The 15,036-nt window shown below is 43.6% G+C and overlaps 1 protein-coding gene across 1 annotated transcript; it reads right to left on the reverse strand.

The window, feature by feature from the left end:
• Positions 1-3,321: 3,321 nt before the first annotated feature.
• LOC309341051 (high-affinity choline transporter 1-like) lies at positions 3,322-13,365 on the reverse strand (the record flags this gene model as incomplete). Its single annotated transcript, XM_081860482.1, has 8 exons — positions 3,322-4,037; positions 6,360-6,577; positions 6,845-6,998; positions 8,148-8,291; positions 8,811-8,959; positions 9,602-9,757; positions 10,686-10,799; positions 13,191-13,365. The coding sequence occupies 8 exons, from the start codon at positions 13,363-13,365 to the stop codon at positions 3,531-3,533; spliced, it is 1,617 nt and encodes a 538-aa protein (XP_081716608.1). The 3' UTR covers positions 3,322-3,530.
• Between the last annotated feature and the right edge of the window lie 1,671 nt (positions 13,366-15,036).

The following is a 15,036-nucleotide window of genomic DNA, read 5'->3' on the forward strand; positions in this document are numbered from 1 at the left end:
CATCATCATTGAAAAGGTGAATAAGAGTTGACACAACAGAAGTGTAAAATGTTATACACTTGTTATACAGTCATGGAAAGAGTGGGTAGTGAAAAGCTTTAGACCTAAATGTTGGGAGATCAAAGGAAGTACTTCTTCATGCAGCGCATAGTTAAACTATAGAACTCGCTTCCATGGGATGCAGTGATGGCCACCACATTGGATGGATTAAAAGGAGGATTGGACAAGTTCATGGTGGACAAGGCTATCCATGGCTACCGGCCAGGACGGCTGTGTTCTACCTCCACTTTCAGAGGCATAAATGTGTCTGAATAGCAGTTGCTAGAAATGGCAGGAGGGGAGAGGGTTCATGCTCTGAGGTCCTGTTTGTGAGCTTCCCACAGGCAACTGGTCAGCCACTGTGAGAACAGGATGCTGGACTGGGTGGGCCATTGGCCTCATCCGGCTGCCTCTTCTTATGTTTTTAAGAAAGAGGGGTGGCCCTACCCTCTGCTACCACACACCTCCCATCACATTGCCCCCAAGGGAATGTGGTGCTCAAGTCTCAACAGACAAAATGTTGCCCGTCTCTGCTGTGAAATCTGAACTTAGATTGCTGATTAAGAGCCATAGTTTTCAAAGGGCCCTTTTCCTTTGCATGTCTGCCTTTGTAAACAGAGATCCATCTTTCAAGATCACTCTGAGTGCAGTTTTCCTGCAGTCTCTTGTGGTTTTTCAAGTTCCTATAAAGAGTGGGACCTAAAGTCATTAATAATGGAACAAAAAGGCATTTACAAAAAGGCTTAGCAGGAGCTGCAACACTCCTGCTGTTTCTTTTCATCTGTCTTCAAATGGTGTGGTGGCAATTTTAGGATGCTTTAGGTTAGAAGTATCTATCTGTGGGAGATTTGAAATCAAACCTAACAATGCTAGTGACAATGCTAGTGACAATGCAAGTGACAGAGGCAGACATGCCTAGGGTTGTTATACGTCCGCATCTTTGCAGACATTACTGGGATTTCAAAGACAAGTCAATTGAAAAATAACGTTTTTTGTCATTTTTGTTAAAAAAAAAAAGCTCAACAACATTGGGTTTTTTCTAAAAAAAAAGTTGAATAATTTCAGTAGTTGCCTCAACATTCTTTGATATATTTTTTCCACTAAGAACATTTACCTGCATTTTCTTATTACTGATAAGAACACTGCACAACTGTAAGTAAAGTATATTTTAAACTTACTTCATTGTGTAAGGAGGGGTAAAGGGAGCCAGTTGCCTGAAGTAGTTGGAATGCATTAAAAGAAGGTTTAAAAGCATCTTCTTATGTTTCACTAAACCTGCCTAACAGTGGGATTTAAAGTACGCTATTGGGGCTCTTTATGCGCAATACCTACATTTGTTAAAACAGGCAGCAGCCATTTTTCTTTTGTTTGCTAACCCACATATGTGGGTGTGTAGAGGATTAGATATAACTGATCTATCCTCTTCCCTATACCCAGCATATTATTTACCTTAAGGGAATCCCTTTCCGTGTTAACTTGTTTTCTGAAGAGCCTCTTGCATTTCAGCAAAAGATTGTGGGGAACATTTTAGGGTATACAGTTAGTTAACTACAGACTTATAACACTGATATACACTGCCTAGCTTCCAGGCTGAGTTAGAATTTTCATTTGAAGCTTGAGTTAATGTAGACATTGAAGTAAAGCATGAGGGGATGAGAGAGGCTGGTCAAACCATAGGGCAGGCTTCCTCAACCTTGGGCCTTCATCATCCCTGACCCCTGGTCCTGCTAGCTAGGGATCATGGGAGTTGTAGGCCAAAAAACATCTGGAGGGCCGAAGCTGAGGAAGCCTGCCACAGGGCTTTAAAAGTAGACCGTGAAAATAATTTCTTATATTTGCTTTCAGAGTCTTCAGATCCAACAGATTTTTCAGATGGACAAGCCTCCACAACTTGTGAACGGAAATATGTACCTTCTGAAATTAACATTGCAAATGTTTAATTTCAGTGGGTACAGAATGATGGCTGACTGTTGCATGTTGGGGGCTTATTAGTCACTTTACACAAGTGCCTCAGAGTGGCTTACAAATAACAGTTAAATACATGGCAAAATATATGAAAGACAACATAATTAGAGGCGCAATATGAGGTGATCAAACCATCAAAGCAGGTCTTGTTTTAGATCATGCATTTTATTAATACAAAAAGAAAATCAAGTTTTTGAAGGAAGATCCATCAAGTCCAGTATCTGGAAATCACAAACAGAAGGCACTGAGGCAACTGACCTCTCTTATTATTTGTGCTGAGCAACTGCTATTTAGAAACTGGAGTCACTTTCACACCATTCATTTAAACAGTTTGTTAGGGGTGTTGAGAGTTGTTAGGAGATTCCTGTTCCTTTTCTCAGAGCTACAAATCTCAGAGTTCCCTGTGAAGAGGCATTGACTGTTAAGCCACTCTGGGAATTGTAGCTTTGTGGAGCTCCTCCTGCTCTCCCTCCTTGGGAATCTTTAAAATGTCAACCCTTCAGGCAACACCTTCAAATAGAGGACCATCCTCTGTAAATTAGGACACATGCTCCATTCCTACCGTTGATGGTACTGTTGATAAAGGATGCATTTCAGAATTGGAATTCCACCACCCCCCCATTACACAGAGGGCTACAAATTTGGCAAAAGTAACCAATCAATTAAGACACTCTATACAACTAAATGATATAATAATAATAATAATAATAATAATAATAATAATAATAATATTATTTATGTCCCGCCCTCCCCAGCCGAAGCTGGGCTCAGAGTGGCTAACAGCAATAAAAGTAACACAGCATTCTAAAATCAGTATTCTAAAATCAATTCAAAGTCAAATGGCAACCACTGGGCCAGAGTTCTACGAGGATCAGCAAAGGGGGGGGGGGTCAGACTGTGCCTTGCGGAAAGATGTCAAGTCCCGCAGAGCCCTTTGGCAGAGCGTTCCACCAGATCAGGGCCACAGCCAAAAAAGCCCTGGCTCTGGTTGAGGCCAGCCTAACCTCTCTGTGGCTTGGGACCTCTAAAATGTTTTTATTTGAAGACTGTAAAGTCCTCCGTGGGACATACCAGGAGAGGCGGTCCTGTAGGTACGAGGGTCCTAGGCTGTATAGGGCTTTAAAGGTTAAAACCAGCACCTTAAACCTGATCCTGTACTCCACCGGGAGCCAGCGCAGCTTGTATAGCACCGGGTGAATGTGATCTCACGGCAAGGACCCCGTAAGGAGTCTCACCGCAGCATTCTGCACCCACTGAATTTCTGTAGCTGCAGCACCAATTAAAGGGCTTCAAAGGCTTCATGTTTTCCAAAAAGAGCCCAGACATTGGATTAACAGGACTAGGAAAAAAGAAAGGTGTTGGAGGTTGTGCCACAATGGGAGAGGGCCCTTTGCTGTGACTATGGACTTCAATAACAACAACAACAACAATAAATCACAACATGGAAGATGACCTCATTCAAAGAGCTAAGGATCCTTCAAGAAGGATCATGGGTAAAATACCAATGCAATTTGTCTCCCATTTGCTCAAAACTCTGTTCTGGCACAGGCATCTCTTTTACGCCTCTGGGGTAAGGAAATGACCACCCTGTCAGCTCGCACGATCTTACAGACGTCCCATCTGCGGGGAAGGACGTTGGCCTTAAATAGAAAGGCGGACAGATGCGAGACAGAGACGATGGTCAGCAGAGATACCAGCATGGTGAACAGCTTAAATGGGAACAGCTGGACATAGGCCCCGTCAACCAGAGAGCATCCTGGGTAATGGATGACTGGGGGGATGTTCAGGGCGGGCTCCCCCGCCAAGAGGCGCAGGAGGAGGCCCAAGAAGAACCCGGCGGCGGAGCCGTAAGTGTTGGTGTTGCGAATGAAGAGGACGCAGCAGAGCTGGGGGAAGAGGAGAGCATAGACGAGTTCTCCACTCAGGAACCAGAGGTCATAAATGGAATGGGCGTAAAATGCTAGACCTGCGGACATCATCCCAAAGATCACCATGGACATTCTCATCGCCCATAGCACTTCTTCCTCTGACGCCTGGAAATAAAGAAATAGGTGTTTTGTTATTTGTTTAGGTGCTATTACATTTCTATGCCGCTGTGGAGGTGACGCTCCGCTTGTGCTGAGGCACACCTTGCACCTGGCAGGCAACAGCGTGCCCAGGGGCCTTGTGCCCTCGCTCCCTGAACTTGTGCCTCATGGCTAGCAAACAGGGGGTTTCCCCTGACCGTTTGTCTTCTCACAGATTTGGTCACTCGACATAACGCTTGGCTGGAGCATGACCAGGGACGCAGTTGTAATCAAGTACAGTGCTACCTCAGGTTAAGTACTTACCGTATTTTTTGCACCATAACACTCACTTTTTTCCTCCTAGAAAGTAAGGGGAAATGTCTGTGCGTGTTATGGAGGGAATGCCTATGGGTGGCATGCCTACGGATTTTCCTCCTCTAAAAACTACGTGCGTGTTATGGCCGGGTGCGTGTTATAGAGCGAAAAATACGGTAATTCGTTCCGGAGGTCCGTACTTAACCTGAAACTGTTCTTAACCTGAAGCACCACTTTAGCTAATGGGGCCTCCTTCTGCCGCCGTGATGCCGGAGCATGATTTTTGTTCTCATCCTGAAGCAAAGTTATTAACCTGAAGCACTATTTCTGGGTTGGCGGAGTCTGTAACCTGAAGTGTATGTAACCTGAGGTACCACTGTATCGGGGAACATTTTAGGGAAACACCTGCTAACACGTGTATTTGATAACGCTGGAAATGTGCTTAAATGGAAATACGTCATCTTCAGCTTGCTCATGCACAGCTCCCTGTATCCAACCTCCTGTCGTCCTCCATTATTCTTACAGCCGCCTTTCCTCCAAGGAATTCAAGATGGCGTGCATGACTCTCCTCCTCTCCATTTTACCCGTACAACAACCCTTTGAGGTAGGCTGGGGGCCAAGACGCGGCAACTGGGCCACCCAGGTCACCCCAGGGAGCTTCATAGATGAGTTCAGGTGGTCTGCTAGGTCCTAAGTCTGACACAACTACTGTACACAAAGCTGGGTAACTTCTACCAATATCACTTATTATTACAGTGGTACCTCGAGTTACAAACGCCTCAGGTTACAAACGCTTCAGGTTACAAACTCCGCTAACCTGGAAGAGTTACCTCCAGTTGAGAACTTTGCCCCAGGATGAGAATAGAAATCGGGTGCTAGCGGTGCAGCAGAAGCAGGAGGCCCCATTAGCGAAAGCCCGCCTCTCGTTAAGAACAGCTTCAGGTTAAGAACGGACCTCCGGAACAAATTAAGTTCGTAACTAGAGGTACCACTGTACTATTATTTAATTTGTCTTTCTGGGATTTGGGGTGGCCTTGAACCCTGTTGTTCCTGGAACCCCTTAAATTAAGAATTTTATTTCGTTTTAAAAGAAAGGTCTCTGCGATATTCTTTCTGGTAAAGTCAACCCCAAGAGCCGTTTTAGCTAATGCGATAATGAGATGAGGAGCCTTGCAATATATTTTACGAAATGTTACAAATCTATTTCTTGTGATCATTCTGAGTGGCGTAACTCTGTGTAACGACTGGCTTCCCATCTTTAAATTTTATTATGTTCCAGTGCATATTTCTGTTGTGGCCTTTCAAGTTTCTCTCTTCTTACAGAGAGAACCTAGATTTGGCCTTGCATTTACCATTCAGTTTCTTTCGTTTTTTTTAATACAAATATCATGGGGTGGGGGTGGGGGGAGGGACAATTGACAGCATCAGAGCAGACATGGAGAAAGGATTTAACCTTTTCCTCCCCAGATGCGGGGAAATCATGCTTCCTATTTACATTAGGAGGAAATTCCTGCTTTATTTTGTTTACGTTTATTTCATAAAAATGTATGCACTGCTTGAGTGTATTAAAAAACAACAACCCTCAAAGCAATTTATGAAAGGAATAAAACAATGAAACTATTTGTAAAAACAGTTGCAAGCAACAATTAAATCAGCGTAGAGATTTTAAACGCAGTGTAAGGTAGTCTCTGTGTGAGTATATTGTATTCAGTTATGGGGTATCAGAGTTTTTAGGAGCTAACCAGGTTGGGATAGTTGGGATAGCAGGCTTGTTGGTTTTTGAATGTCTGATGTAGATTTTTTTCAATTTCGTTGTTCTGTATAGGACAATGACAATAAAGATTATCGTATCGTAAAATCCATGATAAACTAAAAACAGATTAAAATACAAATCAACATTCTACATATCTGGGTGGGCTTGTCAAAACAAAACAATTTTTTTAGCAGGCACCAAAAATAATATAGTGAAGACACTTGCGTCCCCCACAGACCTCCCTCCGCCCGCTGGTGTCGATATTATTCGCAACAACTCACATTTTTCCTGAAGACTTTCCTGTATATGTTGTGAGCAAACAAGGTACCAGCAGAGAGCAAGGCAGAATCGCCCGAAGACATCACAGCAGCAGCCAGGGCGCCCAAGCCACCAAGGGCGACATACGTTGGGCACAGATGGTAGAGAACCAGTGGGAGAATAAGGGCAGACTCTCCTCTGTCGTTGGGACTGGGGAGGCCATAGGCAGTCTGATTCCAGTCTTAGAAAGGAAACAGAGAAGTGTCATGTATGTTAAAAGGTTTGATCATATTTCAGGATGAGGGTTAACGCATGTAAAGGAACAGGAAGTCTTCCCTATCACTTTTACCAACAGGGAGAGTAGGCTAGGTTAGGAACAGCGTATCGTTGAACGAAATTGTCTGTCCCTAAAATTCATCACACCCAAGGCAGCAACTTCTTTCTCCCCAGAAGAGTCAGGGAGGATTTGCGCTCCTCCGGGTGGTGTTATGGAGCGTGCTAATCTTACCTGTGGAAGCAGCAACAGCCCCAATGACAACAGAAGGGATGGCCATGATGAAGCACCCCAGTCCAGAAAGGTAGGAGATGAGCTTTCCTTCGTTTGGAGAAGAAGCCGAGAGAACGCGCTGGAAATAGATTTGCCACGGGATACTCCCAAGAACCTGGAAGAGAAGCAGAAGGTTATGAACATATCGGTCAGCCTCCCATCACATACAGGCAGCCCCAAAGTCACTTCAGGCAATGAAATCCAAGTGCTGTTAGGCCTTGTGGCCTTCCGTTCCAAGTGAGTCTTGTTTGAGCGACAAAGGGCTCACTCCCAATTTTGCTGTGGTTCCAAGTGGTTTCCCTCTTGCCTTGTTTCTTCCCAAGGGAAAACCCTTAGTAATCTATTCAGCAATAAATGGCAATCTCATACCCTCCAACATTCCTCAGGTGAAAGTAGGGACATTTCTGACTCCCGAACAACTGACCCTCCTTGACCACCACCCCATTTTTTGGTCCGTCTCCCCTGTGAAGCATATCCTATCAGAAGAAGGGCCAGTGCTACCACAACTTCACAAAGGGGACGCAACACAAACAACCCTCCACCGTCCTGAGGGAAAAAATCTTAATCCCGATTTTATTTACAAAAAGAAAACCACAGAAATAAATGTTAGAAAGGGGCAATACTAGCCTGAGGGCCAAATCCTTAATTCCCCTACTCACTGTGGACCAAACTCGAGCAAAGAGCAGGGCAGTTCAAAGTTATCAGCATAACCAGTAATGGGGGCATTACAGGAAGCCGCTTGGAAATCCATTCTCAGATGTGGTAAAGGGACCACTGACCATTAGGTCCAGTCGTGACCGACTCTGGGGTTGCGGCGCTCATCTCGCTTTATTGGCCGAGGGAGCCGGCATACAGCTTCCAGGTCATGTGGCCAGCATGACTAAGCCGCTTCTGGCGAACCAGAGCAGCACACGGAAATGCTGTTTACCTTCCCGCCAGAGCAGTACCTATTTATCTACTTGCACTTTGATGTGCTTTTGAATTGCTAGGTTGGCAGGAGCAGGGACCGAGCAACAGGAGCTCACCCTGTCACGGGGCTTCGAACCACCGACCTTCTGATCAGCAAGTCCTAGGCTCTGTGGTTTAACCCACAGATTGGACTCAGATTCAAATTGCACCTGTGAACGGGTGTTTTTCCTCTGCAGACATGGTATACATTTCCCCAGCTCATCCAATACAGCTATTTCTATGGTTTGGCCAGAATGAAATAAAAACAGCAAGCACCACCAGCTTGCCCTCCATCTGCCTTGGGAGCAGTTCTTACCAAATATAAGAAGTCATCGAGCCACCTTCCAAGATACTGCACTTCCATTTTTCCAATCCAAGATGCTTGGAAGACGTCGTGCCCAGCAGTGTAGGAAATGCTTTTCGTTGCAGGGTTCATGAGGGCGAAGGGGATACAAACCCACTTGAGGTAAAAAGAGAAACATCAGAATTATTTCCCCACCAGGTTCCCACAAGGACACCAGCCTTGAGTTCTGGTTTGCAAAATATGCTACCCACAAGTGAAAAGAGGAAAGTAAAATAAAATATCCACTCCTGCTCACCAAAATCCATCAAACAGAGGACACAGGTGAGTGATGGGTCGATAGCTGTCACCCACAGACAATATTTGATCTTACAAGCAGCTGGTTGCTGATGATTACTATAGAGAACTGGCTCCAGTGTGCTTATAGAAGCTCCTGCTCACACCTGAAGCTCCAGCTCCAAACATGTAGAGAGAGTGCTCATTAAATTTGATGGTGGTCAGATTCACTGCAGGCAAAGATTATCCCCAGACTCATAATTTTGTCCTAGCATTTTGTACCCATCACAGCCTCGCAGAGACTGAGACTAAGCCCCATGTGTGTAGAATATGGTTATGGTTTTTTTAAAAAATCACAAAAGCATTTCAAGTGAGTAGTAAAATAACAATATTAGGACTTACCAGGCTGACTGTTATAAAGATCAGCTGTATTACATCTGTATATGCAACCGAGTACAGGCCACCTAATAAAGTATAGATTATAACTGTGCATGCAGAGATAACAATGACTAAAATACCATGGATATCCAAAATGACCTGCATGGTTGCACCTGTGGAAAAAAGGACAATGTTAAGCTACAGCATGAAATTTAATGCTACGCAATTTCCCTTCCATCATTATATTAGTGTGCAACCCAAGTGACAGAATTGCTCCTTAAGAGATACAAGCATTAACATAGGGAGAGATGATCTTCTAGACTAGATGTTCCCCCCCCAGCCAGATGCCCTCCAGTTGTTACTAGTCTACAGTTCCAATCATTGGACTGTGATCATTGACCACACCATCTGGGGCTGATGGCCTTTGAACCCCAAAACATCTGGAGTGCCAGAGGTTGGGAAAGGCTGCTCTAGGCATTATGAATATTCCCAGATGTGGAGTTCAGTTCTGATTATTCCTCAGGGCAGGTATGAAGTAGGGTTGTTGCAGGACATGGCTGAGGAGGGGTTGTGGCCTGGGGAGAATGCCAAGGGCCAGAGAGAGAGAGAGAGAGAGATCTAGAGGGCCGCCTGGTCTGAGGTTCCCCATCCGATTTAGGGCAAATCACTCCATCTACTTTTCCCCAGCCGTAGACATTTGAATTGGATGAAGTGGAAATGTGGGCTGCATGGACTCATGGGCCGTAATTAAAGCAGTTCCTACTTTACTGAAACAAGCCTTCAGCCCTTAAGACAAGCAAGAGATGTTTAGTTACCTAAGGAAGCAAGAATAGCTGCAAACCAGAATATGTCCCCTATCAACGATGGAATAAACATGAGGCTTGCCATCACATTCCCATATGTTTCTTGGAGTGGATCCATCAGTGTCACGTACTTCTTCGATCTCATTGGATTGACAAAGAAGAGCCCACCTGTTAAAAAGCAGTTGTATTGCAATTATTATTGTCATCTGGGCGGAAGCAATGTTTTTAGATACCCAAAATTTCCCCTGAGGAGCTAAAAGTGGCAGACATGGTTCCTCTTTCCATTTCATCCTTAACAACAATCCTGTAGTCTGAGAGAAGGTGACTGGTCTGAGATCACCTAGCAAGTTTCCATAGCTGAGTGGAGGTTTGAACCGGGGTCTCCTCACACCTGGACCAGCACTCTGACCTGGGAATAGTCATCACAGTGACCTTCAGAGATGGCTGGATGGCAATCTGCTGGGTTGCTAGGTCATGTGACTGAGCTGAAAGGAGTTTGAAATAGGGGTGTCTCCTCCTCTGCCCTGCCTCTGCCACACCCCTGGAGCACCCCTTTTGGGGGATTTCCTTGGCTTCGGCTTCACAGGATCAGAGATGGAGGGTTTGCACTGAAATATTCATGGCTGACCCAAGATAGGGAAATTTAGCCCAGATTCAGCCCAAGATCCACCTATCCAGAAATCCCCTCATCCCAGCGGATCTTGTGTTTGGATTACTCCTTGAGAGACTTTTCGTAAGTGCGACAACGGCAGTTTGTGAGGAAACAATGTGAACCAACGTCAGACTTCTGCATTCCCCTTGAACGAGGCTCTCATCATTTCCAGTACTGATTTTTATTGGATGGAATACACTGGTACCTCGGGTTACATACGCTTCAGGTTACAGACTCCGCTAACCCAGAAATACTACCTCAGGTTAAGAACTTTACCTCAGGATGAGAACAGAAATTGCATGGCAGCAGATGGAGGCCTCATTAGCTAAAGTGGTGCTTCAGTTAAGAACAGTTTCAGGTTAAGAACGGACCTCTGGAATGAATTAAGTACTTAACCCGAGGTACCACCGTAGTTACATATTTAAGCTTTTTTGAAAACTTTACCAATAAGGAGAGACAGAGCAAATCCTGCTGGGGCTTGGACCCACACGAGTCCTCTTGAAGGCAGGTAGACAATTTCAGCAGTGCCATTGATATATGCTCCTCCAACCCACGTGGCTGAAAGAAAGCAGGAAGAACACACTTAAACTTGGAAATTCTCTCAAAATGGACATTCCAGCTAAAAATAAATTCTGTGCTGTGCTGCCTTTAGCTCCATTTCCTATAAGCCCCTGAATAAGGGAAGGACCATGTCTCAGTGATAGAATATTTACATTGCACTTAGGACATCTCAGGTCTCAATCCGTGGCATTGAAAACCTCTACCTCAATATTTTCTTTCAGACTGATGAGAGGTTTTATTTATTGATTGACTTTGGAAAAGAAGTGGCATACATAGCACCTTTGGTTGGTTGGACGATATTAGCATCAAAATATTTTAAAATTAAGGAAACTCTTGACCCAATTAAGTTAGTTAGAAAGATATGGAATATAATGCCAAATAAAAAACCAGATTTGATCCACGCTAAATTGACTTTGTGGGGGAATCCCATTTTTAAAATTGGGAAAAAGATGGCATGCATGGAAAAATTGGATGGAAGCGGCATAATGACTTTGGATCAACCGATAGATGAGGAAGACAAATTTTATACGTTAAGTGTTTTAAGAGATAATTATCACCTGTCAGATGCATTCCAATAGCAATATCTGCAGCTACAATGCCTTTTGACAAAGAACAATACCCCCATCTCTCCCCTCCTTCTATTTTCCCCCCAATCGCAAGAGGTCCATGACAAAAACGTCTCTCGCTACATGTAAACATACTGCAAAAAAGACTCTATGAATTGAAAGTGCAGACAAAAGATGTATCGTATTTTTCCGTCTATAAGACGCCCCCTTGTATAAGATGCCCCCTATTTTGGGGGACTCAGATTTAAGAAAATGGAGGGAGATGGGCCCCATGTATAAGACGCCCCCTAATTTTTGACATTATTTTTTAGGGGTGAAAACTAGTCTTATACATGGAAAAATATGGTACTTTCCCCTGTTTGTGTTTCATAGCACAATAAAATCTTTAATAAAAACTAAAATTAAATATACCAGTGTTTGCATTGGCTGCTTTTTCAGCCTCTGAGACACCAGAGGTATTAGAACAGCTGTCCAAATCTTTTGAAACAAAAAAACCAGCAATTACTTTTTATAGATATTTGTTATTAATAAATAAGTTTGATATGCAGACTGTAAGAAACAATTGGAAAAAAAGATTTGGATGTTCCTATAGACCAGGTAGACAGTGTGACAGTGTTTTAGCTTCCATAGCAAAGGCATGGATGGATCTTAAACTAAGGCTTACACAACAGAAAATAATATTTAGAATCTATTGGACTACATTAGTTTTGCATAGAAAAGGACTGTCGAATGCAGCTTCTTGTTGGAGGATAATGCCTCTTGGAAACATGGTGTTCTTACAGTGTCCTGTTCCCACTAAGTTTTGGGTGAAAGTGTTGAACTGTGTAAATACAACTGTATGGAAAAACTTAAAATATTCAGAGGGAAATATTCTTTTGAATTATACATGTATTATATGGAAGTTGACAAGTGGACAGAAATGGATTCTATGTGTTCTAAGTATGCCCAAAAGACTGATATTGATGAACTGGAAAAACAAAAATCTGGCCCTCTTTAATCAATGGATTGAAGACTTGACAGCACTCACAACATATGAACGGATTGCTTATAGATGCAGGCTTTGTTTGGATAAATATATTGATATTTGGAGCAAGTGTATACAGAATATAGCAGGTTATTAATAATCATATATGCATATAAGATATATATATAATTTTGTATAACTGAAAAACTTTAAAATATTAATTAATAAAAAAAACTTTGGAAAAGAAGTGCTTTAAAATAAAATAAAAACTGCTATATTAGTCTATATTGCACCTTCTTCTTTCTTTTCCCCCACTTTATTTTGTATAACTGGGGGGGAAACTTTAAAATATAAATAAATAAATAACCTTGGGAAAGAAGTGCTTTAAAATCAATCTGCTGCAAAAAAAACTTCTAGACCTAAGACTCAGATGCAGTAGTTCAGTGGTAGAATACTCCCTTTGCGTTTCATCTCCAACATCTCCCCATTAACGCTGGGAAAGACCACGGACACAAAAACGTACACACAAACACGAAAACTCTGACTTTCCCCTTCTGAATTTTGGCATAACCACCCAGCCACATTTCTGGACCCTGCCTAGATATCAGGTTAGTTCCTTTTAAAAACTGGGAATCCTGTGTCATTACAAAGCCCATCTATAACATCATGATGCCTCACACCATGAGTCATTAGAATTGTAAGTTGGAAGGGACCCCAAAGGTCTTATAATCCAACCCTCTTGCAATGCAGGTATCCCAGCTCAAGCATCCATGACAGATGGCCATCCAACCTCTGCTTAGAAACCTCCAAGGAAGGAGAGTCCACAACCTCCTTGGTTTTTGGGAAATTGGTACTTACCGGTAGCAGTGAACAGTCCAAGGCAAAACCCCATTTTCCTGTTTCCCACCATGGCCACTTCACTGGGCTTCCTGCTTTTCAGCTTCTTGGCTTTCCAGGAAGCCCATATTCCAGTTGCTAAAGTAACAACATAAAAGGCAACTAGGGCCACCAAGCCGCTTGTGCTCAAAGCCATCTCCTCCAGCTATCAGGAGCTGTGAGTTTCCGGCAGTGGAGCCAAGTTCAAGCAGCAAAACGCCTGCGTCTTGTCGGACGAACCTTCTGCAAACTCTTCCACTGGCGAACTGTTGCTATCTGAAGGACTAACTTGGGGTGTGCACAAAGTGGGAGCAGAGCAGTTTATGACGTTGGAATAGGACCCCGCCTATCTCTCTCTCAACAGACTAAACAATCTCTGCTTGTGTGTCCTTAAATACCAGGGGAAAACGAGAGATTAATGGAACAAACAAAAAAGATCCAGCATTGTGGATACCAAGTGAAGTCTTGGAGCAGTGGTTCTTAAAGGGCATTGCACATCACACTGGATGGCAAGCCTGGCAGGAAGATTCAAGGACAATCGGAGAAACTTTTAAACATGTCAGTGTACAGCACAGAATACTATCAAGTTCAGAAAAGAGAAATGTTTCTTTGAGTTGATGAAGAGATGTGAGTGTCTCAGAACAGACCTAACATACCGTATTTTTCCGTGTATAAGACGCCCCCATGTATTTTGGGGACTCCAAATTGAGAAAATGGGGGAGATTGCCCAGAGTTATTGAGCTTTTTTGGGGGGGGTGCTGAAGAAAACCGCTCACCCGCAGGACCGCCACAGCCAATCGCCCGCACATCAACAAAGCCACCAATCTTTGGCATGCAAGCAGAAAGCAAGCGCCAATCGCCCGCCCTATTGCCACAGCAGCCAATAGCCTGCAGAACTTGCCGCACTGGCCAATCACCAGCAAATACGCCGCTGACAATCTCCTGCTCATGGCAGCCACCCAATGCCCGTCCCCCCTCTCCACTACCCATGTATAAGACGACCCAAAATTTTTAGCATAATTTTAAACTAAAATAACATCATCTAATAAACAGAAAAATGCGGTAAATGAAATTACCTGGCAAAAGCAAGCTCATTGAGTTTGTAGGCATACTTAAGGTACATTTTATGCAAGAGGCTGGTTTGCAATTATATTTTGGGAATGATTCATGTCCTTGTGCAGCTGCATTGTGCGATACTTTCTGGATGCCCCATGATCATATTATAAAGTAGTTGTGTTCTGTGTTCAGTTGTGGTGGCAAGGTGGCAGTGCCGGGGCGACAGTGGGGGCAGGGAGGGGGCTTGAATCTGTGGGCAACGGCGGGGAGGGGGGATGTTTTGCTAACAGTAGCAAAACATCCTGCAGAAGGTCCCAGGTTCAGCTCCTGTCTGAAGCCCTGGAGATCCATTGCCAATGATTGTGGGAAATACTGAGATATGGTGATCTAACTTGGTGCATGGCAGCGTCCTATATACCATTTTGGAGCACATTTCTCCTTGTGTACACATTGTTGCAAACCATTTCTCTGATATGATGCATTTTAATGTTACTTTCAACATTATGTTTTGACGCATGCTTTCTAATACGTTCCTTTTAATACAAATCTCTCTTTTTTTGTTGGAGAGCTGCACTGCAGAATTCAGAAACGCGTGGATTTTGTTGCATTGCGTGTCGAGACCCCAAGACCACCCCCTCGTTGATGAATAAGACACAAGGTCACAGAAATTAGGTTAATGTTATTATGCAAATTTAGGCCACAACTTTATTGGTTACAGGATGTGAGCGGTATTGGCTTAGGCATTGGAATTGACCCAACTATATCTGACTCC

This window comes from Podarcis erhardii (genome assembly GCF_964252035.2).
Source record: "Podarcis erhardii genome assembly, chromosome: 4".
Classification (NCBI taxonomy): Eukaryota; Metazoa; Chordata; class Lepidosauria; order Squamata; family Lacertidae; genus Podarcis; species Podarcis erhardii.